Raw genomic sequence first — 25490 nt, 5'->3', positions numbered from 1 at the left:
CCTTTTAGCCAAGTCTCAGTCATACCTATGAAATCATACTCCCATGTGCCTATCTGTGCCCTCAGCTCGTCTCTTATTCCTCAGGCTCCTTGCATTAAAATATATTCCATTTAGCCTTGCTAAACTCACTTCTTTCTTATCTAGCCTATGTTTCCTCTGCTTTCCAGACTCAATTACTAGTGTTTTAACTTTTAATTCCATCTCAGCTTCTCTCCCCTCTGAACTACTTTTCAGGATCCCATCCCCCTGCCAATTTAGTTTAAATTCACCTCAGCAGCATTAGCAAACCTCCCCGCGAGGATGTTGGTCCCGTTTCTGTTCAGATGTAACCCATCCAACTTGTACAGGTCCCACCTCCCCCAGAAACGGTCCCAATGCCCCAGGAATCTAAAGCCCTCCTTCCTGCACTATCCTTCCAGCCACACATTCAGCTGCTCTATCCACCTGTTCCTGTGCTCCCTACTGCGTGGCACCAGGAGTAATCCAGAGATCATTACCTTTGAAGTCCTGCTTTTCAATTTCCTACCTAACTCCCTAAAGTCTACTTGCAGGACTTCATTTCTCTTTCTTCCTATGTCATTGGTCCCAACATGGACAACGACCTCAGGCTGTTCACCCTCCCTCTTCAGAATGCCCTGCAGCCGTTCCGTGACATCCTTGACCCTGGCACCCGGGAGGCAACATACCACCCTAGAGTCACGTCTACCGCTGCAGAAGCGCCTGTCTACTCCCCTCACTAAGGAATCCCCTACCACTATTGCCCTTCCACACTTCTCCCACACCCCACTGAACAGCTGGACCACCCACAGTGCCATGGCCTTAGATCTGGCTGGCCTCCACCAATGAACCGTCACTCACCATTTTCCAAGGCCGAAAAACAGTTTGCGAACAAGAAGCATGTGGGGGATTCCCTCAGTACGTGTCTGGTGGTCACCCATTTCCCCCTCTGCTTGCACTTCTGAAGTTGCGTGGTGACCACATCCTGAAACATGCTATCCACGAACCTCTCAGTCATTTGAATGCACCGTAGTGCCCCCAGCTGCCGCTCAAGCTCCAAAATCTGGAGCTCAGGCTGCTTCTGTCGGAGGGACCTCATGCACATACGGTCATCCAGACCGCCAGGAGTATCTAGGATTTCCCACATAGCCACGCAGGATGTGCAAATCACGGGACTGAGCTCCCCAGACATATCTTAACCAAATAGAATATGGACCCTTGCTTTTATTTTACCCTTACTGCTACTTGAGTATAGACTAGATGATAGATCCTCTATGTAGACTAGATCCTCTAGATGCTGCTGACTGCCTGTCTTAGGGTCATCCTCTCACTTTCTCCTCTAGGTGCTGCTGGCTGCCTGTCTTAGGGTCATCCTCTCGCATTCTCCTCTAGTTGCTGCTGGCTGCCTGACCCAGGGTGGACTTCCTATACCTTCCTCTAGTTGCTGCTGACTGCCTGTCTCAGGGTCCTCCTCTGGCACTGTATGTAATTAGAGTGATGCTTGAGGTGCATCATCAAATCAATGTGAGCGTACCACTATATCTACCAATCACTACTTGATTTAGGACAGCGCAAGACAGTGGTAATATGTCAGTGCAGCTCTGCTGATATGCAACAAGAATAAACATGCATTGTGTTATTGCTGTGCATATTAGCTTTGTGATATTTCGAAAAAAATCTGTTCCAGTCTCTGTGTAAGCACTAGCTTGCTGATCAAGACAGACTAAATAATTAGTTAAAATAATTCGATTTGCAAAGTCTCATTGCAAAAGAAGCTGAGCCCACTTAATGTGCTGTTACCCTTTGTATCATTGATATCCCAGTAACTGAATTGTAGGGAACTATAACCTTTTTTACAGTTCGGCATGTGTGGAATTCATGCAAAGAAATTATGCTTGATCTATGCTTTTATATTCCATCAGCAAGCTCTAGGAGTAAAGTTAATTAGAACAGTTTGCAAATCTTGAAGGACAACTAAACTCAAATTATAACATCATGTGGGCTGAAAGGTCATTTCCATTGTGGTACATTTTTATATAACTCCAGTTGAATAATGCTCCCAGCATTAAAATAGTGTGCAGATCAATCAGATGTTTTTTAACTAGCTCTACTGTTACTTTATGTTAACCCTTATCTGGCTGAATATACTGGAATTCTTCATGTGTATTAGATTTATCCATGGTAATCGATAATTATAAATGTCTAAATTACTCCTGCCTGTTAAAGCATACATTCTAAACTTCACATTCGGTTCATAAATAAACTAATATAAAAAGTCTCTTGGGATATAGGCATCATTTATTGTCCATTTTTAGTTGCCCTTGAGAAGGTGGTGGTGAGTTGCCTGTTTGAACCATAGCAGTCCATGTGGTGGAGGTCCTTCTACAATGCCGTGAAGTAGAGGTTCCAAAATTTTGACCCAGTGACAATGAAGAAATGATGATATTGTCCAGGTTGGGATTCTGTGTGATTTGAAGGAAAATTTGGAGGTGATGGCGGAGGTAGTGGGTTTGGGAGATGCTGTCGAAGAAGTTTCTCTACACTGCTGTTGTGAATTCTGTGGAGTGCACACTTCAGCCTGTTGGAGGGAGTGGATGTTTAAGGTGGTGAATGGGTTGCCGATCAAATGGACTGCTTTATGCTAGGGATTTGGGTGGTGTTGCAGCTGCACCCATCCTGACTTGTGATTTGTAGATTGTGGAGAGACTTTGGGGAGTAAGGATGTAGGACACTCACAACAGAGTACCCAGTATTTGGCCTGCTTAATTAGCCTCAGCATTTATCTGGCTAGGCCAATTGAGATTTTGGTCAATGGCTACTATCAGAATGTTGATGGTGAGGGTTTTGTCGGTGCCATTGAATGTCATGCCTGAGGAGATGTTTAGACTCTGTCTTGTTGCAGATGATAATTGCTTGACATTTAACATGACTTTAATGTCACTTGCCACTTATTACCCCAAGATTGATTATGTCGAAGTCTTGCTACATATGGCCATGGATTGCTTCATTATCTGAAGATTTGCAAATAGAATACTGGGCAGCCCACTTCCAACCTTATGATTCAGGACACGGCTTTGATGAAGCAAGTGAAGGTAGTTGAGGTAGATTGGTACGTTGCTGTGAGGAATTCCTGCAATGATGTCCTATGGCTGAGATGATTGGCCTCAATAACCACAACCATCTTATTTTACACTGGATATGTCATGAACCATCAAGGAATTTTCCTTCTGGTTCTCAATTAACTTCCGTTTCAGTTCCTTAATGCCACGCTTCATCAAATGCTGCCTTGATTTCAAGAGCATTCACACTCATCTCAGCTCCTGAAATTATCTCTTTTGTCCATGTTTGGATCAAGGCTGTAATGAGGTCAGGAGCTGAGTATTGCTTCCAAATCCAAGATAGCCATTGGTGAGTAAGTGCTAATTAATTGCAACGTTGACAACTTCTTCCATTACTTCACTGATAATTAAGAGTAGGTTGATAGGAAGGCAATTAACTGGACAGGATTTCTTCTACCTTTCGTGGACAGGACAAACTGGATAATTTTCCAAATTGTTAGGTAGATGTCAGTTGTAGCTGTATTGGGACAGCGTGACTAGAGCAGGGCCCAGGAGAGGGGTGTGCTGACGGTGCCAAACACCTGGGCCTGGGCGGCGGTGGGATGGGAAGGTAGTGCAGTCCAGGCTTGGTGTTTTAAACTGAGTTCTCAAGTCGTCCAGCTTGAGCAGCCAGAGTTTCAGACCTGAAAGACCGGCTTTAAAAAAATTGGAACCAGCAGCCTGAGAGTCCGATTTATTATTTTTTTTAAAGCCTGTGAGGTCAGTTTCACTAGTTGCTGTAGTGTTGCATCTGACCTGCGGGTAGCTTTGTGGTTCTGATTTTTTTTTTTTAAACCCTGCCAGAAAACACGAAGGTCAGCACTGCAGCAGCTGTCATGAGAGTGCTGTCAGTTGAAAAATTGGAAGTGAAATCCCTGTAGTTTCAGAACCAATTGTATGCTGTATGTGGAGGTGGGGGGGGCGGGGAGGAGGGGATGTGGTATCAAGGTTGGGAGGGGGATGGATGAGGTTGGAGGAGGGGTTGAGGTAGATTGGAAGGGGGTGGGGTGAGTTGGGGCTGGAGGAGTTTGTGGGGATGGGTTGGGTTGGGGGTGTTGGAGAGGGTGGGAGGAGGTAGGGTTGTGATGCTGGGGGAAGATTGGAGGGGGTGGGGGCAGGTTGGGACGTGGGTGGGATGTTGTGCAGAAGATTGGTGGGGAGGGGGTTGGAGGGAGGTTTGAGGGTGGGGGAATCACTTTTAAGGTTTAGTACCCCAAAATTAAATACTGTACACTTCTCAAAATTCTCTTGAATTTAAACCAGCATACAAGTAGCAGCCTAAATGTTTATTATTCCCTAAAATAGACACAATTCTGATGATATGTTGTGTTTAGTTACCAGAGGCTTGAAAATCTTGTGCTTCATCAAAATAAATACAAGAAACTAAAAACTGGGTGTGATGCAATACAGGGTGTTGACTCACTATTGCCCATATTATTCCCTTGCAAAGTCTGGGAATAAATCCCTGTTTATCACTAAGAGATTGCTTAAAGAAATGTTTTACAAATTCCTACTCCATCCTAGGTTGACCCCACCCTGCACCATCCTGTTTAAAATCTAGCGAGAGGTGGTCACACTGTGCGACTAAAATTTCTCTGCGGTTGAGGATTCCCAATCATCCATTGTAACTTTGGGGAAAAAATCCATTGAAATCGCAGAGAAACAGCACAAACGTTTTTTTAAAGAAACCCAACCCTCTGACTTAAGTGCATCTAGGAATTATTTCTCCCGGGACACTTTTTTTTGCTGATGGAGTTTCTTACTTATTAATGACGTTTTTCTACTTAATCTTCTTGTTTCTCTCACACCTCAAACAATAATTTGAATTTAAAAAATACTATTTGCACATTTTTTTAGTGCAAATGTAATGCAACATCATATGGAACTTGTAGGTGGGCTGTAAATTCAGAGCACAGCACAAATGTATAACAGTGTGTTGGTACCAGAGAAGTCAGAATGGTAAGGTTGTATTAGCTACAGATTTAAATTATTTTGTAAATGTAGTGATTTCTTTGTAGCCGCTTTCCTAACATTGGTTGATTGCTCTGTGATTTAATTATCCTTAGAGACTCAGCATTGGGCCTCCAATTTCACCATTGCTAGTTACTCTACCTACTCCATGCAAGTGTAATGAAAGAAAGACAAGACGTACGTTTATACAGCCCATTTTCTGATGTCCCAAATCACTTTACAGCCATTAAATAACTTTTGGGTTGTAGTCACTGGTATAATGTAGGCAATGTTATCAAATGGCAGAGCAGGATTGAGGGGCCAAATGGCCTACTCTTGCTCCGAATATTCATATGTCATTCTGGATGGTTGAGATGAGCTGGGCTTTGATGACCTTTGTCATCCATAATTATCTTGTGAACACAGAGTGGAATCATGGCTAGAGTTCTGTTTAATTTGTTGCTAATGGACGTCTACTTTGTGGGGTGAAATTGCCAAGATAGGAGTGCGTAATTGGCTCATAGTGAATCAATAACCTGTTTTACATTGCACATCATTCTCAAGAGTCTTTTCCATTGACTTCAATCTTGTCCTTTTGGCTCCTTAACTATTATCCTATTCTATCTTGGTGCTTTTTGAGGTATTGAAATATCGTGATAAAGTTATGTTGCATGGTAGATATTGAAAATATATTTTAGTGCGAAGCAATGATCAGCAGAGCCTGCAGACTTGTTGATCAAGAAAATGCAGATACAACTGTGAACCATTTAAGCTTTGTCCTCAGGCTTCTTAAAAGTTGTGTCACACAGAGACACCTGAGGGCTCCAATGCTTTTCACTGACAGTGGAAACCTATGTTGTTCAATCATTCCGTTTTGTTGCTCAGGGATCATTTGATCTTTCTACCCTGTGAGATTACTGATAAAATAGAATTCAACTACATGCCATGAAATAATAACTATGAAATAATTATATTGAATAATATCATGCACCCAGGTAGGAGAAAGTCATCTTCTGCTTCTACAGAATGGACAAGATTTTGAAATATGAGTTTACTGTCACCATTTCCATATGGTACAATGTGTAGAACATGTTAATGAGGGCTGAGACAGTCACTGAAATCTCTGTTATCGTCTGCACAGTGTTAGAAATAACTAATGGGATACTTTCCTGTTGAATTAACAATATTGCACGAAGCTGTTAAAGTAAAATTTATACTCTCTGGTTTGTTAGTAGTCATGGTGGGATCACCTAAAAGGTGCACATAGACTAACGGTGCATTATATCGTTACTGCTCTTAATACTCATGCTGCATATATACTGGGCGATATTTAACTCGTGGAATAAAAGGAAAAGTAGGCACTTAGATAAGAAATTGGCTAAGTGACAGGAAACAGAGCAGTGATAAATTATTGTTTTTCAGATTGGAGGAAGGCCTGAGGTAGAGTTCCCCAGGGGTCAGTATTGGGACCCTTGCTCTTCTTGATATATATTAATGACCTAGACTGTGGTGTGCAGGGCATTATTTCAAAGTTTGCAGATGATATGAAGATTGGAAACATTGTCAACTGTAATGAGCATAGCCTTGAACTTCAAAAGGACATAGACATATTGGTGGATTGGGCAGACAAATGGCAGATGAAATTCAATGCAGAGAAGTGTCAGGTGATTCATTTTGGCAGGAAGAATATGGAGAGATAATATAAAATAAAGGCAGAGACTCTAAAGGAGGTGCAGGAACAAAGGGACCTCGGTGTATATGTACATAAGTCATTGAAGATGGCAGGGCATGTTGAGAGAGCATTTAATAAAGCATATGGTGTCCTAGGTTTTATTAATAGGGGCATTGAGTTTAAGAGTAAGGAGGTCATGTTAAAAGGAGGCCACAGAGGAGATTCACAAGAATGATTCCAGGGATAAACAACTATAGCTATGAGGATGGATGGGAGGGGTTGGGTCTGTTTTCCTTGGAGAAAAGGCTGAGAGGAGACTTGATAGAGGTATTCAAGATCCTGAGGGGTATGGACAGGATAAATAGTGAGAAACTGTTCCCACTCAAGGGAGTATCAAGAACTAGGGGGAACAGATTTAAATAATTGGCATAAGGAGTAAATGTGATGTGAGGAAAAGATTTTTCACCCAGAGGGTGGTTGGCATCTGTAACAAACTGCCTGAAAGGGTCGTGGAAGCAGGTTCGATCGAGGTATTCAAAAGGGAATTGGATTGCTATTTGAAAAGAATGAATGTGCAAGGTTATGCGGATAAGGCCGGGGAGTGGGATTAGGTAGAATGTTCTTTCAGCGAGCCAGTTTAGTCTCAATGGGCCGAATTGCCTCCTTCTGCACTTTAAAGATTCTGTGATATTTGTAACCAGATACCAATAGTGGGCATTATCGTTTTACCTTTCTGTGATTGTTTGGTGAATTGCTTGGTGAATCTTGAAAGGGCAAAAAATATCACGCATGATTGAAGGTGAGGGTTAAAGTGGAGAGGGGGGAATAAGAGACCTGGAAACCGAAGAACCACCAGGGCCAATGATTTCACCCCTGGCCCTGGGCTCGATCTGGGGTGCAGGTTTTCAAGCATTAAATCAGGATGCTGTTAGGGCCCATAACCATGGTTTTGTCCAGTGAACTCTCATATTTCTTGTGGAGTGAATCAAATTGACTGAAAACTGGCTTCTGTGATGGTGGGGATCTGAGCACTTAGCACTTCTGACCGAAGATATTGCTAAGGCTTCAGTCTTGACTTTTGCACTCACACATTGGGCTTTGCCATCATCAGGGATGGGGATATTCCTGGAGTTGCCTCCTTCTTTCGTTGCTTAATTGTCCACCACTATATTCATGTCTGGATGTGGCAGGACTTTAGAGTTTTAACCTGACCTGGTGGTTGTAAGATTATTTCACTCTGTCGACATGTATGCCACTTTTTAACTGTTTAGCATGCATGTTGTAGCTTCACCAGATTGGCACCACATTTGAAGATATACCTGTTACTGCTCTCCTATGCTCCTCAATAAACTAGGATTAGTTGTCAAGCTTCTTGGTGATGAGAAGAAGCTGGTTACACATTGTGATGGAAAAAATCTTGCTGCTGATGACAGCCACAAGCACTTCAGTTTTGAGCTTCTAGATCTATTCTTAATCTATTCCATTTGCAATGGTGTGAGTGCTACAGATGGGACTTGGTCTCCTATCAATACTATCTCCAGTAGGTAGCTTTGTGCGGGCAAGATCAAGTAGGGGAGGTGGTGGTGTATTGTCACTGGACTAGTAATCCAGAGACACAGGGTAATGCTCTGGGGACCCCGGTGTGAATCCCACCATGGCAGATGGTGGAATTTCAATTCAAACAATCTGAAATTAAAACTCTAATGATGACCATGAAGCCGTTATCGATTGCTATAAAAAAAAACCCCAACGGGTTCACTAATGTCAATTAGGGAAGGAAATCTGCCGTCCTTACCTGGTCTGGCCTACATTTGACTCCAGACCCACAGCAATGTGGTTGATTCATAAATGCCCTCTGAAATGGCTTAGCAAGCCACTCAGCTGTATCACAAGCACTAGAAAGTGTATAAAGAGTGAAACCACCCAGCATCAACCTAGGCATTGGAAACAACACTGACAAACTCAGCTCTGTTGACCCTGCAAGGTCCTCCTTACTAACATCTGGGGGCTTGTGCCAAAGTTGGAAGAGTTGTCCCACAGACTAGTCAAGCAACAGCCTGACATAGCCATACTCACCAATGCTACTTTTTAACTGTTTAGTTAACATTGGGTTATGTCCTACCCAAGGATAGGACAAATCCAGCAGAGCTGGCGGCACAGTGGTATGCAGTCGGGAGGAAGTTAGCCTGGGAGCCCTCTACATCAACTCTGGACCCTGTGAAGTCTCTTGGCATCAGGTCAAACATGGGCAAGGAAACCTCCCTGCTGATTACCATGTACTGCACCCCACTTCTCAGCTGATGAATCAGTACTCCTCCATGTTGAACACCACTTGGAGGAAGCACTGAAGGTGGCAAGGGCAAGCAATCCCACAACCAGCAGGTCAGACCTAAGCTCCGCAGATCTGCCACATCTAGTTGTGAATGGTGGTGGACCATTAAACAACTAACAGGGGGAGGCGGCTCTACAATAATGGAGGAACCCAGCTCATCAGTGCACAAGATAAGGCTGAAGCATTTGCAACAAACTTCAGCCAGAAGTGCTGAGTGGATGATCCATCTCAACCACGTCTGGATGTCCCCGGCATCGCAGATCCTAGCCTTCAGCCAATTTGATTCACTCCTTGTGATATTAAGAAATGGCTGAAGGCACTGGATACTGAAAATACCTGACGGTATTCCGTCAATAGTGCTGAAGGCTTGTGCTCCAGAATTTCCTGTGCCCCTAGCCAAGTTGTTCCAGTACAGCTACAACACTGGTATCTACCCGGCACCAGTACTGATATCACTGGCATCAGTAGCCAACCTAAACTGCTTTGCAAAATCTGTTAGTTGTTAGTACAGCTTTCAAGCTGCCAAGTGCATCCTGACACTTCTGCGTCTATTGCAATTTTTTGTTTTTTTAATCATTCAGACAGCGCAGCAATGGCACTGTTGAAATTTGGCATGAATTTCAGATAAAATTCACTCATGCCTAGAAATCTCAAAACTTTCCATTTCATTTCAGGCACTGGGAATTCCACAATAGCTTTAACTTTTGCATCTCATGGGGCCATTTGACCGTGTCCAACAGTGTGGCCTAAATATGTAGCTTGCGCTTTTGAAAATTCACTTTTAGCCAAATTCACAACTAAACTGGCTCCCTGTAGTTAATCAAACAGTTCCTTTAAATGTTGTAAATGTTATTTCCATGTTTGACTGAATGCTATTAAGTCATCAATATAAACAGCACAATTGCTCAGTCCCTCAGTCACTTTATTTGTTAGTCTCTGAAATGTTGCTGGTGCATTTTTCATACCAAAAGGCAGTACTTTGCATAGCTATAGACCATCCGGCGTCATAAAGCTGATATCTCTTTTGCCCTTTCCGATAAGGATAATTGCCAATATCCTCACAGCAAGTCAATTTTTGTGATAAATGTTGACTGTCCTACTTTCTCAATACAACCTTCTAATTGTGGAATAGGATATGAATCATCATTTGTTACTGCATTCACTTTCCAGTAATCGATACATAGTCTTTGTGATCCACCCGGTTTCGGCACCATTACAATAGGTAAACTCCAGTTATTGTGACTGGGCTCCATGATGTCATTTTGAAGCATAAATTTATTTTCTTTCCGCACTTGAGCTAATTTCACTGGATTTAATCTATATGGATATTGCCTTATTGACTCTGAATTCCTCACATCAACATCATATACAGCTAAATCTGTTTTTCCCAGTTTATTTCCACAAATTGCTTTATGTGACTGCAATAGCTCTTTTAAATCAGTCCGGAAGGTAATCCAGTATTACACCAAGATTCTTAAGCATTCTGTCATTGTACAATTTAATCAGATACCACCCTCCTTCTATTCTCTGTCGAAGTATTTTTTGAGCATATTTACGTGGCACACTCGCTGCCTCTTCCTTCAATCTGGGGTACTTATTATGTAGTTTACTTCACGTAGTCTCTTTTCAATCTGATAAGGTCCACTAAACCTTGCCTTCAATGGTTCACCTGACACTAGCAACAATACTAACGCTTTATCCCCAGCCACAATACTACGAGCCGTTGGCCTCTTGCCTGCCTTTGCCTTCATCATTTGTTGAGATATCTTTAAATGTTTTCTCGTTAATTCACTCTTTCCCTTAATCACTCTCTCCCTGAATTCTGTCACATAATCCAGGAGATTTGTTTCAGAACTCTTATTCACTAATTTCTCCTGAATCAGTTTAAATGGTCCCCTCGCTTCATGACCATAAACTAACTCGAAAGGACTGAACCCAGTTGACTCATTAACGGTGTCCCTAATAGCAGATAACAAGAATGGAATCCCTCAATCCCAATCATGTGGATAGTTTTGACTATATATTTTAATCATAGTCTTTAAATTCTGATGCCACCTTTCTCAGGCACCTTGTGGTTCGTGGTGATAGGCTGATGACCTAAATTGCTTTATTCCTCGGCTGTTCATTACTTCCTTAAACAGCTGTGATACAAAATTTGATCCCTGATTTCTTTTGGTAATCCATATCTTGTAAAGAATTTGGTTAACTCCTCTACAATCACCTTTTGCTGTAATTTTTCCTAAAGGTATTGCTTCTGGAAATCTTGTGGACACATCCATGATTGTCAGTAAATACTGATTTCCACTTTTAGTCTTAGGGAGGGGTCCTACACAATCAATTAGGACCCTGTTAAAAGGTTCCTCAAATGCTGGAATTGGAATTAAAGGTGCAGGCTTAATCACTCCCTGAGGCTTTCCTGACATGTTTGACAGAAGTTGATTACATATTTACATAGTCCAGGCCTATAGAAATGTTTTTGTATCTTCACTTGAGTTTTCCTAATTCTCAAGTGTCCAGCCGTTGGAATTTCATGAGCGACTCTCAAAATTTCATTCCGGTACCCAGATGATATTACTACTTGGTATACCACCTCTCCTGTCTTCAAATCACTTTTTAAATTTACCTTACACAATAAAATAGGTTTGACTTTGCCATGGATTCCTTTAATTAATATTTTCTCTTGCGATAACCCTTCTGGACAACAGCTAGCAGTATCCCATAACATTTTTACCATTACTAGGTTTTCTAAATCTGCAGCTTCCCTGCTGATTACCATATGACCCTTTTCCTCCACTTAACTGTTTGTGTAAAATATCATACATATTGGCTAAAACAGCAGCTTCCCTGATTTTTTTTGCTTTGTCTCTCATCTAAATATACCTTAATGTTTATTGGAATGTTATTTGTAAATTTTTCCATAATCATTACCTCTCTTACATTTTCACAAGGCTTATCCAACTTTACTGCCTTAAACCATTGGTCCCATTATGGTTCCATAATTTATTTTTCTCTTGCAAAAGTCTGATTAAGTATTTTCCTTAATGTCTTAAACTTCAACTGATTAGCTTCAAGAACAAGCTCATAAGCACTTAATATTGCCGCCTTTACTGTTTTGTAATCTGCAGACTGCTTCTCTGATAAGCTTGCATACACATTCATTGCTGTACCTGAAAAAAATACTTTGTAACATGATGGTCTTGGCCAATTCAATTTCATTGCTACCTTTTCAAATGAGGTCAAATATTTTTTAACTCCATCCTCTGTAAATTTAGGCACTAACTGAAGATTTTTAGTTAAATCAAATTCCTCAGGAATCAAAAGCACCATCTCTCCTATTTTCCTTGATTCTAAAGTTCACTTTAGACAATTCATACTGTCTAGCTTCTTTCTCTCTGAAGTTCCCTATCTCTTTCCCTCTTTCCTCAATTACTAACTTCTCTCTCTGAAGTTCAAGTTTAAGCTCTTGCATTTATATCTTTTGTAATCTTTTCCTTTTCCTGCTCCTCTCTTTTCCATTGAAGTTTCTTTATTTAATCTACCCTTTTATTTTTCTAGTATTGTCATTTCTCTTTCTTTCTCTTTTCTTTCTAACTCAGGTTTTTTCATTTTATTTTTCTCTTCCAATTCAATTCGTTTCAGTTCTTTTGCTTACTCAACTTCAAGCTTCTTCATTTGCAGCTGAAGTCTTACTACGTCCAGCTGTGACACACTAGTTTCAGGTATCCCTTCCTCCAACTTCAAATGCTGGGTAAGTATTTTAACCATATCAGCCTTACAAAATTCCACTTTTATCTCCACCTGCACTTTCTCTGCTAATTCTTTCAACTGAGTTTAGTCAGAGATTTCAAATATTCCACAAATACATCTTCCACTCCCAGAAAAGTTGCAGCAATTGCTAAAATCATCTTGCAGTCTAACCTTTTAAAACCCCTCAACCTGAGTTCAGCGTTCTCGTACTCATTTCCCTTGGATTCACAAGCTCCAACCTAATCAAGGAATTATAATAATCCCGCAAAAAGCCCCAAATTTACTATGACCACAGCTGGTGTTGATTGCTGTGCAAGCCAAATCCCAGATGGAAACTTGGCTTACAGACCACAGCCTTTTTTTTTGTATTCTGATAACGAAAAGAAGTCATACCAATCTCACCAGCTGGAGGTCCAGTAAAACTTTTAGGTTTTTTAAAATTACAAGTAAAAGTTTTATAAACAAAAACAAGAAAACTTAAGCACACAAGATCACAGTTACACAATTAAGGTTAGTCTTACAAAACATTCCCCCCAAAAACTCACCACTTGATCAAACCCACAAATAAACACCTTCCAGGCAACACTCCCTTATAGATGTTTAAATATGAAAGAAATGCAGTAATATTACACAGACAACTGCTGCAGCATCAATGAAGGTGACCTTTACCCTCTTCTACTTTATGATAGAATTCACTTCAGTATAAATCTGCTTGCTGTAGCCCAAGACTTTTCTGACTTGACTGGATAGGTGATTCAGAATGCTTTCCATTTCCAGCCCAGAGCTCCAGCTATCTCATGAGCTCAAACAACTTCTGCTATCTCCAGTCACCTCCAGCTTAACAGCTATCCAGCTCACTAGCTAACTCCAGCTATCCACAGTAACTCGAATATACTTTTTTACCTTTCATCCCAGCCCCATTGTTCTCGCACCCTTTTGAAACTCAAACCCTCTCAAATATAAAATATTTCATGTTTCCACATTGTCTTTGCTTTGGGTCAATAAAAATATAATATCCCCAGTAGTATTTACCTATAGACTCCTGCAAGATGCAAACATTTTCCTTGGCTCCTCTGACTCCCCCTTTATGTTCAGGGGCAAAACTCCCCACTGGTTGGAATCATACCTAGCACAAAGGTAGATGGTTGTGGTTGTTAGAGGTCAACCGCCTCAGTCCCAGGACATCTCTGCAGGAGTTCCTCAGGGTAGTGTCCTCGGCCCAACCATCTTCGGGTGCTTCATCAATGACTTTCCTTCTATCACAAGGCCAGTGGGGATGTTTACTAATGATTGCGCAATGTTCACCATTTGTGACTTCACAGATACTGAAGCAGTCCATGATCAATTGCAGCAAGACCTAGACAATATCCAGGCTTGGGCTGACAAGTGGCAATTAACATTCGCACCATACAAGTGCTAGGCAATGACTATCTCCAACAACTGAGAATCTAGCCATCACCCATTGACATTCAATGGCATTACCATTTGCTGAATCTCCCACTATCCACATACTGGGGATTACCGTTGACCAGAAACTGAACTGGACTAGCCATGTAAACACTCTGGTTACAAGAGTAAGTCAGAGGTTAGGAATCCTGCGGCGAGCAATTCCCCTCCTGGCCCCACCAAAGCTTGTCCACTTTACAAGGCAGAAGTTAGCAGTGTGCTGGAATACTCTTCACTTGTCTGGATGCGTGAGCTCCAACAACACTCAAGAAGCTTGACACCATCCAGGACAAAGCAGCCCGCTTGATTGGCACCCTTTCCACAAACATTCACTCCCTCCACTACCGACACACTGCGATAGCGGCATGTACCATCTACAAGATGCATGCAGGAACTCGGCAACACTCCTCAGACAGCCCCTTCCAAACCCATGACCACACCATCTAGAAGGACAAGGATAGCAGATACATGGGAACACCACCAACTGCAAATTCCCCTTCAAGGCACACACATTCCCAACTTGGAACTATACTGCCGTTCCTTCACTACTGTTGCTGGGTCAAAATCCTGGAACACTCTCCCTCATAGCACTGTGTGTGTATCTACGCCACATAGACTACAACGGTTCAAGAAGGCAGCTCACCATGACTTTCTCAAGGGCAGCTGGGGATGGGCAATAAATGCTGGCCTAGCCAGCGACACACATCCCATGAACGAATATGGAAAAAAGGTTATTCCCTCCCATTGGTTTTCACTTCGTGCCACAAACCCAGCCTGCAAACTATGTTCTTCAGGATTCTGCCAGCTTGGCAAGTTGGTAATACTACAACCCTGCAGGTATTTTAATTTTTTTTTTAATATATGAGATGTGGGCATCACTTGCAAGGCCAGCATTTGTTGCCAGTCTCAAGTTGTCCTTGAACTAAATGTCTTGCTAGGCCATTTCAGAGGACAGTTAAGAGTCAACCACATTATTGTGGATCTGGAGTCACATGTAGGTCACACTGATTAAGGATGGCAGATTTCCTTCCTTAGAGTACATTGGTGAAGCAAATGTGTTTTAACTATTACTGAGACTAGCTTTCAATTCCAGATTTGATTAATTGAATTTAAATTCCACCAGCTGCCATAGCCGGATTTGAACTCATGACCCCAGAGGATTAGCTTGGGCCCCTGGATTACTGATGCAATGACATTACCACTATGACCCCCATCTCCCTGTAGTGTATCCAGTGCCTTGTTCATATGAGTTGAAAAATATCTTCTTAGCACGCCAGGTCATCTTCTCAGTTAACTATGATATGTAATCATATTTTCATAGGGGTGGGTAGGGAGGAAAGTGGGTTTGAGGCCACAATCATATTAGCCATGATTGTATTGAATGGCAGAGCAGGCTTGAGGGGCTGAATGGCCCACCCCTGCTCCTAATTTATATGGTGTTCGTGTGAATGCATTGCACTAAGCTAGACAACAGTGGAGAGGTGTTGGGAGGAGCATGATGTGGCCAATTATGTCACAGGTTACAGCAGGATCTAGAAGGATGAGGAGGGAAAGTTTACATTTTTTCCTAGTCCCATAGCATGTTATTTGTGACTTTGATGAGAGCCATTTCGGTACTGTGGCAGAGGCGGAAAGCTGATTGGAGGGATTCAAACATGGGAGTTCGAGGTAAAATGGGAATGGATTTGGGAGGTGACAATATGTTCAGGAATTTTGGAGAGGAAAGGGAGGTTGGAGATGGGTTGTTAGGTTTGCAGGGATGGTGTGGACAAGAGTTGTTTAATTAAGGGGATGGATGATGATGGCAGATTTAAAGGAGAGTATGGAATGAAAGCACATTAGATCAGGCCAAGGGGTAAAAATATTACATTGATACCAAAAGTTGTAGCTGATGAATATGAACATTGGAGAAAAAGGTGAAAGAGAGACATTTAGCTCAAGTTGCTGCAGAAGTCAGAGTCAAGCCCCCGTGAGATTCCGTCTGCCCCCATTTGCGGCGAGTGTCATGGCGGGCGGGAGGGGATGGTGAGAATTCAGCAGAGGGGAACTCGGGGGGAGAAATAGGAGTTCCTCCTGGAACCCCATTCCTTACAGCACTGTGGGTGTACCTACACCACATGGACTTCAGCGGTTTAAGAAGACAGCTCCCCACCACCACCTCAAGGGCAAATCGGGATGGTCAACAAATGCTGGCCCAGCCAGCGAAACCCACATCCCATGAATCAATTTTTAAAAAAAGACGTTAGGGTGAGGTTGGGAGGGGTGCTAAAGGTATCGGGGGGGTAAGGTCGGGAGTGGCGCGGTGAAGATATTGGGGTGAGGTTGGAACGGAGGACAAAGGTGTCAGGCAGTGAGGTTTGGAGGGGAGGGGCGAAGATGTTGGGGGGAGGCGAAGGTGTCGGGGTGGGACGGGGAGGTGAAGGTGTTGGGGGTGAGGTTGGGAGGGGGGGAGGCTAAGCAGTTAGTGTGTGAGGTTGGGATGGGAGATAAAGGTGTCAGGGTGAGGTTGGGATGCGAGGGCGAAGGTGATGGACGGGTGAGGTTGGGGAGGGTAAAGGTGCCGGGGTGAAGTTGGGAATGGGGTGGCGAAGGTGTCGGGGTGAGGTTGGTACAGGGGGAGCAAGCGTGTTGAAGAGAGAAGTTGGGAGGAGGAAGGCGAAGATGTTGAGGGGAGAGGTTGGGAGGGGGAAGGCGAAGGCGTTGAGGGGAGAGGTTGGGAGGGGGAAGGCGAAGGTGTTGAGGGGAGAGGTTGGGAGGGGGAAGGCGAAGGTGTTGAGGGGAGAGGTTGGGAGGGGGAAGGCGAAGGTGGCGGGGGTGAGGTTGGGAGGGGAGAGGCAAAGGTGGCGGGGGTGAGGTTGGGAGGGGAGAGGCAAAGGTGTAGCGGGTGAGGTTGGGAGGGGAGAGGCAAAGGTGTAGCGGGTGAGGTTGGGAGGGGAGAGGCAAAGGTGTAGCGGGTGAGGTTGGGAGGGGAGAGGCAAAGGTGTAGCGGGTGAGGTTGGGAGGGGAGAGGCAAAGGTGTAGCGGGTGAGGTTGGGAGGGGAGAGGCAAAGGTGTAGCGGGTGAGGTTGGGAGGGGAGAGGCAAAGGTGTAGCGGGTGAGGTTGGGTGGGGAGAGGCAAAGGTGTAGCGGGTGAGGTTGGGAGGGGAGAGGCAAAGGTGTAGCGGGTGAGGTTGGGAGGGGAGAGGCAAAGGTGTAGCGGGTGAGGTTGGGAGGGGAGAGGCAAAGGTGTAGCGGGTGAGGTTGGGAGGGGAGAGGCAACGGTGTAGCGGGTGAGGTTGGGAGGGGAGAGGCAAAGGTGTAGCGGGTGAGGTTGGGAGGGGAGAGGCAAAGGTGTAGCGGGTGAGGTTGGGAGGGGGAGGCAAAGGTGTCGGGGGGGGGTGAGGTTGGGAGGGGAGAGGCAAAGGTGTAGCGGGTGAGGTTGGGAGAGGGAGGCAAAGGTGTCGGGGGGGTGAGGTTGTGAGGGGAGAGGCAAAGGTGTAGCGGGTGAGGTTGGGAGGGGGAGGCAAAGGTGTTGGGGGGGTGAGGTTGAGAGTGGTGTGCGAAGGTGTTGGGGGGTGTGTTTGGGAGGGGGCATGTCGAAGGTGTCGATGGGCGAGGTCGGGAGGGGGGAAACAAAGGTTCGGGGAGTGAGATTGGGAGTGGGGTGGTGAGGGTGTCGATGGGCGAGGTCGGTGGGGGGAAGCAAAGGTGTCGGGGGGTGATATTGGGAGTGGGGAGGCGAAGGTGTTGGGGTGGGGTCCGGTTGGGGAGGGCGAATGTGTCAGTGGGGCGGGCCAAATGTGTCAGCCGGGTGGTAAGGTTGGCGGGGGGGAGCAAGTATTGGATATTGGGGTAGGAGGGGGTCCGAAGGGGGAAAGTGTAACGTGGGCAAATGCTGCAAGTGGGGAGGTAGCTGTAAGGGGGCAAGAAAGTTTAAGAGAGGGCGTTTCAGAGGGAGAAGGTGTCCGGGGGAGGAGGGAGTATAGTGAGGGAGGGAAGTGTAATGGGGGGAGAGGACAAGGTTGAGGGCTGTCAAAGGCAAAGGGAACTCGGAGGGAGTGGACAGCCGCTGAGATTCCTGAGTGGATGACCCAGGGGTGTTCAGCTATCTCTCCTCCTCCCTTCAGGTGCCCGAGAGCCCCGGCCTGACTCCTTGAGGGGAAAGAGCACCTGGAGGGACATTGAATGCCCTGCTTCCCCCTCGTGTTGCCACTGTAGGAACTCACCCGTGGCTACTGCAGTGGTGTGTAGGTTTGTGCGCATCTGAGCGTTCTGCTGGACCAGGGTCTCCATGACATCTGCCATTCTTCCCATGGAGACTTACATGTGGGCACCACATCATCAGAGATCAGGTGGATGCACTGCTCCAACTCGCGTGCCACTCTGTTTAGGGCTTCCAACAGCTCTGTGTGATGTTTTCCCACCTTCTCCACGATGAGTTGGAAGGCCGAATCCAGAGGCTGTTCATCTGACTCAGGCCTGACATGCTTCCTCTCCAGCAGTTCTCCGAGTGCCAGGGAGCTCGGCTGAATCTGCCTCCTCCTGCTGCAGACACGAGTCCTTGCGGTGACCACCAGATTGTGAACCTGAGCCTGCTGTATATCTAGGTCCCACTGAGGTGTGTCTCTGCGCTGGTGGAGGGTGTGGGTAAGTGCTGTGATGGGTCTTCCAGGGTGCTTATCTCCACCTCTTCAACAGAGGACATGTTCTTCGCTGGAGGTGAGGACCTGGATCGAGCTGAGGGACTGGCTGGCTGTGGATGCCGGTCGCTTGACAGAGCTTCCTGTGAACCAAAGTGGAGATAATTAGTGCATGGCCGAGAGCACATTCAGTTGCTTGAGAGAGGGCTGATGTGGTGCAGGACCCTCACATGGGTGTTTGCCACTGACCTCACCGTCCTGTTGTGAGCCAGCTTCTCCCGCATGAAAACAGATGGAGAGAGTGTGAGCAGGGCACGTGCCACGGAAGGTGATAAGGATGCGTGGAATGTTTGTGTGATAAGCAGAGCCATGGAGGGTGATGAGTTCCAGAGGGTATGAGCCTTATGGAGATGTGAGGGTGTGTGAGAGAGTTAGTGGTGTTGTCCCTTGAGATGTGAGATCCCTTTGGGAGTGTGAGTTGAGAGTGATGAGGTGGTTGACTTACCCTGGTGGAACAGATGAGACCATTCATTCTCTTACTGCATTGGACGGCTGACCTCCTGTGCTTTGTTGGTGCTGACCGCCGCTGCCACCACCTCCCAGGCCGGTTTGGTGACTCTGGAGGGCCTTCTGTGGCCTGAACGGAGGTAGAGGAGTTTGAGGCAGCCTTCCACTGCATTCAGCAGGCGCCCCAGAGAGGCATAATTAAATTTGAGGGCTGCCGTCACCTATGCTTTCGGGGCCATCTGTAGCCTGGAACAGCCCTGGCCTGTAGACAAGAAGTAGGCTGCACTTTGGTGTGCTTTAAGTATGGCGGAGCGATGAAGCACTGAGGTCACAGTGTGGCAGGCAAACCCGAGCCTGCCCGCCAGCGATGTGTGTTTCCTGCGAATTATTAATGAGGTGGGACATGCCGGGAAGCGGACGATACAGTGGCTGGCAGGTAAAGGGTTGCTTCTCACGCCCGCTACTGCACTTAGTGCAATTCTGAGACGATTCAACCTTAGTCTACAGCACAATTTGCCATCATTAAGGCTCCTCATGTTTGTGACAAACACAGTTGATTTGGTGACTGGAAAAATTAATACTGGTTTGTACTCTTATTTTTCCCAAGACACCTTTCCCTCAGGTGGCATTGCATAACATGACACTCACCAAAACAGTAGCAGGTTTAATGGCTGGCCTATGCTGAATTTGGTAATCTCATCTGGGAGAAAAAGATGGAAATGCTACAGTTAGCCTCCAGTCCTTGGGCTGAACTAGGGAGAAATAGACCAAAGTTTGCATTCGTGATTCGTAACCAGTGACTGATTAGTAATTAGTGAAGCCTGTTTGTGTATACGGCAAATTGAGGATAGGATACGAATTGTGTCTGCTGGGAAAACAGCTGCTTAGCAGTCTGTTCAGTCACACATGAAGGTGAACCAGCTGGGTGGTGTGCCTTAACAATCTTAATATGTGACACTGTGTCAGGACAAAGGATTAAGGAAACCAGTTGGAGTAGAAAAATAACATTGTTGAACAGTATAAAGAGCATCTTGCCTTCGATGTCACTGCTAACTACCAAAACTGAAGACAAATTGGCTCATCATTGATGTCCTCACCGTGATGAATCTCAGTAAGATTGCTTTCTTTATCTTGTTTACCTATTTTCCAGGTATGAAGAACTGCTCTCGTATCATCAGACCCGCCAGTTCTCTGCTGCTGTTGGTTTAAATAGAATGCTTTTAATCTCAGGGCTGATGCAGCCCCCAGTCATGGGAGCGAATATTTCTGAGGATTTTATGAGAAGACAGGTAAGCAGTCAATTTTATGTTCACATACACAATAGGGCATATTTATTCATGAATATCACAAATCCTTGAGCATTGTAAATCTGCTGTTGTGTAAATGTGTCATGGCAAGATTGATGTCACTGGTTTCCAAAGCTGTTGTTAGACAATTGCGTATCCACTTAGTCAGAGCTGATTTCCATAGTAACATGATGCTCGATGCTTCTGCTAATGACAAAATAAGCACAGCACTTAACTGCATAATTCGAAATTGTGGTGTAAAATTGGAGGGGCATTAAATAGAAAGAAAATTGAGGAGAATTGTAAAATGAACCCAGTGTATTTCCGTATGCCAGCATGGTATGTAACAAATGAAGAAACAGAATCCTGTGAACTTGAGCTGTACTAGGACATTTGTTTTTTTTAAATCTCAGTGATTAATTATCATCTGAAGAGGGGAAAAATAATAGTGACTGATGGATGCCTGACAGATCTTTTCCATAAACCATCCTGAAGTCTACAAAACAATTCTTATTAGACCAGAAGCACTGGATTTACAGCTTTTAATTGAATTATAGTCCAAACTGGAAGGTCACTTTACGAGTCCAAGGGTGTGAGTTTTTTTTTTAATCATTCTTGGGATATGAGCATCTCTGACAAGGCCAGTGTTTATTATCTATCCCTTGCTACCCTTGAACTACCTGTGAGCCACCTGCTGGAATGTCTGCAGCCCTGGGTCAGTTAAATCCACAGCGCTGTTAGGGATGGATTTGCAAAATTTTAACCCAGCAACAGTGAAGACTTGGGAGGGGAACTTGCAGATCCTGGTGTTCCCATGCACCTACTGCTTTTGTCCTTCCAGGTGGTAGAGGGTGAATGTTTACAAAGTGCTATTGAAGGAGCTTCAATGAATTACGCTAGTGCACCTTGTATACTGCTGCCTCTGTGCACTGGCAGCAGAAGGAGAGTGAATGTTTAAGGTGGTGGTGGTTACCATGCCAAACAAGCTCGCTGCTTTGTCTTGGATGGTGTTGAACTTCCTGAGTGTTTTTTAAGTTACAGTCATAAAGTGATAACAGGGAGGCAGTTGCATAGTAGTGGTATTATCACTGGACTAGTGTTCCGGGGACCCAGGTTCAAAACCCTCCACGGCAGATGGAGAAATTTGAATTCAACAAAAATCTGGAATTAAAAGTTTGATGGTGACCACCATTACAAATTGTTGTAAAAACCCATCTGGCTCACTAATGTCCTTTAGGGAAGGAAATTTACTGTCCTCACCTGGTCTGTCCTACATGTGACTCCAGACCCACCTGCAATGTGGTTGACTGTTAAATGCCTTCTGAACAAGGACTTTAGGGATGGGCAATAAATTCTGGCCTAGCCAGCGATCTTACATCCCATGAATGAAAAAAAACTATAGCACAGAAGAAAGTCATTTGGCTCATTGAGTCTATGCTAACTTTTTGTAGAGCAATCCAATTAGTCCCATTCCTTGCTTTATCCCCATAGGCCAGCAAGTTTATTTCCCTCAGATGCTTGTCCAATTTCTTTTTGAAATCATTCATTGTCTCCGTTCCCACCACTGTTGTAGGCAGAAAGTTCCAAGTCATTAACACTCACGGCATAAAGAAGTTCTTTCTCGGATAACCCCTGATTCTCTTGACCAAAACCTTAAATCTGTGTTGCCTAACCCTTATGCTATCGGCAATAGAAATGGCTTTGCTTTGTCTACCTCATTCAAACCTGCCATAAACTTGTACACCTCTATCAAATCCCCCTCAATCTCCTTAATGTCAAGAAAAACAGCTCCAGGTTCTTCAGCCTAGCTTAGTAGGCTGAACCCCTCATCCCTGGATCCGTTCTGGTAAATGTGCTCTGCATCCTCTCAAGGACCCTCACATGTTTCCTAAAGTGTGCTGACTAGAACTGGATGCAATATTCTTGTTGTGGCCACAGCCAAAAAATTATAAAGGTTCAGCATAACTTGCCTGCTTTTGTACTCAATGACTCTTGAGTATTTAATCAGACTTGTGCCTTTTAGGTGGTGGGTGAGAGTTGGGAAGTATGGAGGTGAGTTACTTCCCAACAATTCTCAGCTCCTGAGCTGCTCTTGTAGCCACTTTGTGTGGCTGGTCCAGTAAAGATTCTGATCAATGGTAATCCCCAGGATGTTAATAGTTGCAGATTCAGCGATGAAAATGCTTTTGAATGTCAAAGGAGCTGGTTAGATTCTCTCTTGGTGGAGCTGGTCATTGCCTGGCACTTGTGTGATGTGAATGCCACTTGCCGCTTATTAGCCAAAGTGTGAATGTTTTTTGTCAAGGTCTTGCTGCATGCGGACATAGATTGCTTCAGTAGCTGAGGAGTTACAAATGCAGGGATGAGAAATTTCCTCCATTTGGTGGATTTCTCACTTCAAATATAGAATTCCACCTTTGGAAATTATCTTCTGACCTCCGCCTCTCCATAATTTTTCGTGCATTTGACCTTGATCTTGAGCATTTAGATGATGCCTGAATTTAGTTGAACTCCAGAGTGAGGAGCCCCACTGGGGCTCATGCCTGGACTTGAACGTCAACTGCCACAGCTTAGCCTTGTGCCAGTCAGGACCCTACTGCTGTCACTCATCCACTCATTCCACCAGGAAGGTACGCTCCCCTGCTGGCCGTTTGATGGGGTTTTGGTGTTCGGCAAGAGGTGGGGGGGGTGTGGTGCATGCAGGGAAGAAGAAGAGGGAGCAGCAGATCCTGAGTATTCACGAGGTTTGTCTGGCGATGGAATGAGGAGGGGACATTGGAGGCCAAATTTTCGGCGTGAGAGGGGATGGGCGGCAGCAGGAACCGGTGGAGCCCGAGTTTCCCGCAGTGTTCGGCTGGAGGGGTGGGGGAGCCCGGGGTTTGGCTGGTTGCGTTGAATTAGTGCTTGTGCAGCTCTATGGAATCTTAGTGTTGCTGAAAAGCTGTTGGAGGGGTGTTGGGAAGAGGTGTGTGTATGTGTGTGTGCCCTCACTCAGTCTTCTGCCACCAAGGAATATGGACAGCTTGGCTGAAATCTACATTGGTATGTAAAATAAAAACATTTTTACACAGTACTTCAAAAACACAGGTTTTCATATTTATATGATGTATTAACGTTGATCTATAATGTGCAACCTTATATGTGCCATTATATACTTCATGTGACAGCTGCTAGTTTTTGCTGGTATCTGGGGTCACGTTCATTTTCAAGAGTTTTTTATTTATGTTAACATGTCAATAAGACATGAAAGAAATTAAATCTGTACATCAAACTTTATTCTTTGCTATTTTAAAATGCACTTTTGCTGAAGCTGGAAATCACATTTCTGTGGTTCATTTACTGTTGTTATCCATAGTTGTAAAACTCTCTTTTCTATCCCCTTTACTGTGTATGTAAGGTTGCGAACATCCCAGAGAACCAGGCCGGTAGTGCAGGAGTCCCTTGAGGTCCTGCTTGCTAATCATGAAAATGTAGAAAATAGGAGCAGGAGTAGGCCATTCGGCCCTTCAAGCCTGCTCCACCATTCAATATGATCTTGATCGATCCTCTATTTCAACGCCACACTCCTGCTCCCCCCATATACCTTGACTCCTTTAGTGTCTAGAAATCTATCTATTTCCTTCTTAAAAATATTCAGTGACTTAGCCTCTACAGCCTTCTGTGGTAGAGAATCCCACAGATTCACCACCCTCTGAGTGAACAAATGTATCCTCATCTCTGTCCTAAATGACCTACCCCATGTCCCTGAGACTGTGACCCTTTTTCTGGACCCCACCCCTAGCCAGGGGGAACATGATCCCTGCATCCAGTCTGTCCAGCCCTGTCAGAATTTTATACGTTTCAATGAGATCCCATCTCTTTCTTCTAAACTCCAGTGAATAGAGGCCTAGTCACTGCACTCCTTCAATGGCAAGTATATGCTTTCTGGGGTAAGGAGACCAAAACTGAACACAGTACTCCAGGTGTGGTCTCACCAAGGCCCTGTACAGCTGCAGTAAGACATTCTTGCTCCTGTACTCAAATCCTTTTGCAATGAAGGCCAACATACCATTTGCCTTCCGAACTGCAGATGCTGCAGTTCGGATGTACAAGGACACCCAGGCCCCTTTGTACGTCAACATTTCCCAATATATCACTATTTAAATAACACTCTGCCATTCTGTTTTTCCTACCAAGGTGGATAACTTCACACTTATCCATATTACACTGCATCTGCCATGTATTTACCCACTCACTCAAATTGTCTAAATCGCCTTGAAGCCTTTTTACATCATTCTCACCACTCACATTCCCGCCTAGTTTTGTGTCACCAGCAAATTTGGAAATATTATATCTAGTTCCCTCACCCAAATTATTGATATATATTCTGAATAGCTGAGGCCCAAGCACTGACTGCTGTGGGCACCCAACTAGTCATCGCCTACATTTGCCTTTACTAATCTTTTTCTTTTTACATATTGCTATGGCTGATGGTAAATGCCGAGCTGCCCAAATCCCAGAGGGAAACTTGAACAGCGACCACAACATTTTTTGCAATTTGTATAGTATGAGGAGAAGTTCTGAAATCAGGAAATGATGTCCCTGACCACTTGTGATGATTTTATAGTACAGTAAACATTTATTAAAAGAATAAAGGAAAAAAAAGCACAATTACACTTAAACAGAAGAAAGGCTTTACACAGTAAATAGTACTTCAAAACAGTTCCACAAATCTTATCTACCCTCAAAGCCCAAAGCCAGCATTTCCCTTTTCTGTTCAGCAACTATCCTTATAGATTCTAAAATCTATAGAATTACAGTAATTTTTACCACATCGTGCCTTTTTCCCTTGGGGTG

The 25490-nt window shown here is 44.5% G+C and overlaps 1 protein-coding gene across 3 annotated transcripts in view; it reads left to right on the top strand.

Moving 5' to 3' along the window:
• Positions 1-25490, top strand: part of LOC144679568 (uncharacterized) — a 237123-nt gene that overhangs the window by 109729 nt on the left and 101904 nt on the right. For all 3 annotated transcript variants that reach the window (XM_078540072.1, XM_078540074.1, XM_078540073.1), the window contains exon 8: positions 20519-20657. In XM_078540072.1, coding sequence (XP_078396198.1) covers positions 20519-20657 — 139 coding nt within the window. The remainder of the gene's footprint in view (positions 1-20518; positions 20658-25490) is intronic.

Source organism: Cetorhinus maximus, chromosome 4, assembly GCF_964194155.1.
Source record: "Cetorhinus maximus chromosome 4, sCetMax3.hap1.1, whole genome shotgun sequence".
NCBI lineage: Eukaryota > Metazoa > Chordata > Chondrichthyes > Lamniformes > Cetorhinidae > Cetorhinus > Cetorhinus maximus.
The sequence above is the reverse complement of the archived record's forward strand: the minus strand, read 5'-3'. Positions and strand labels throughout refer to the sequence as shown.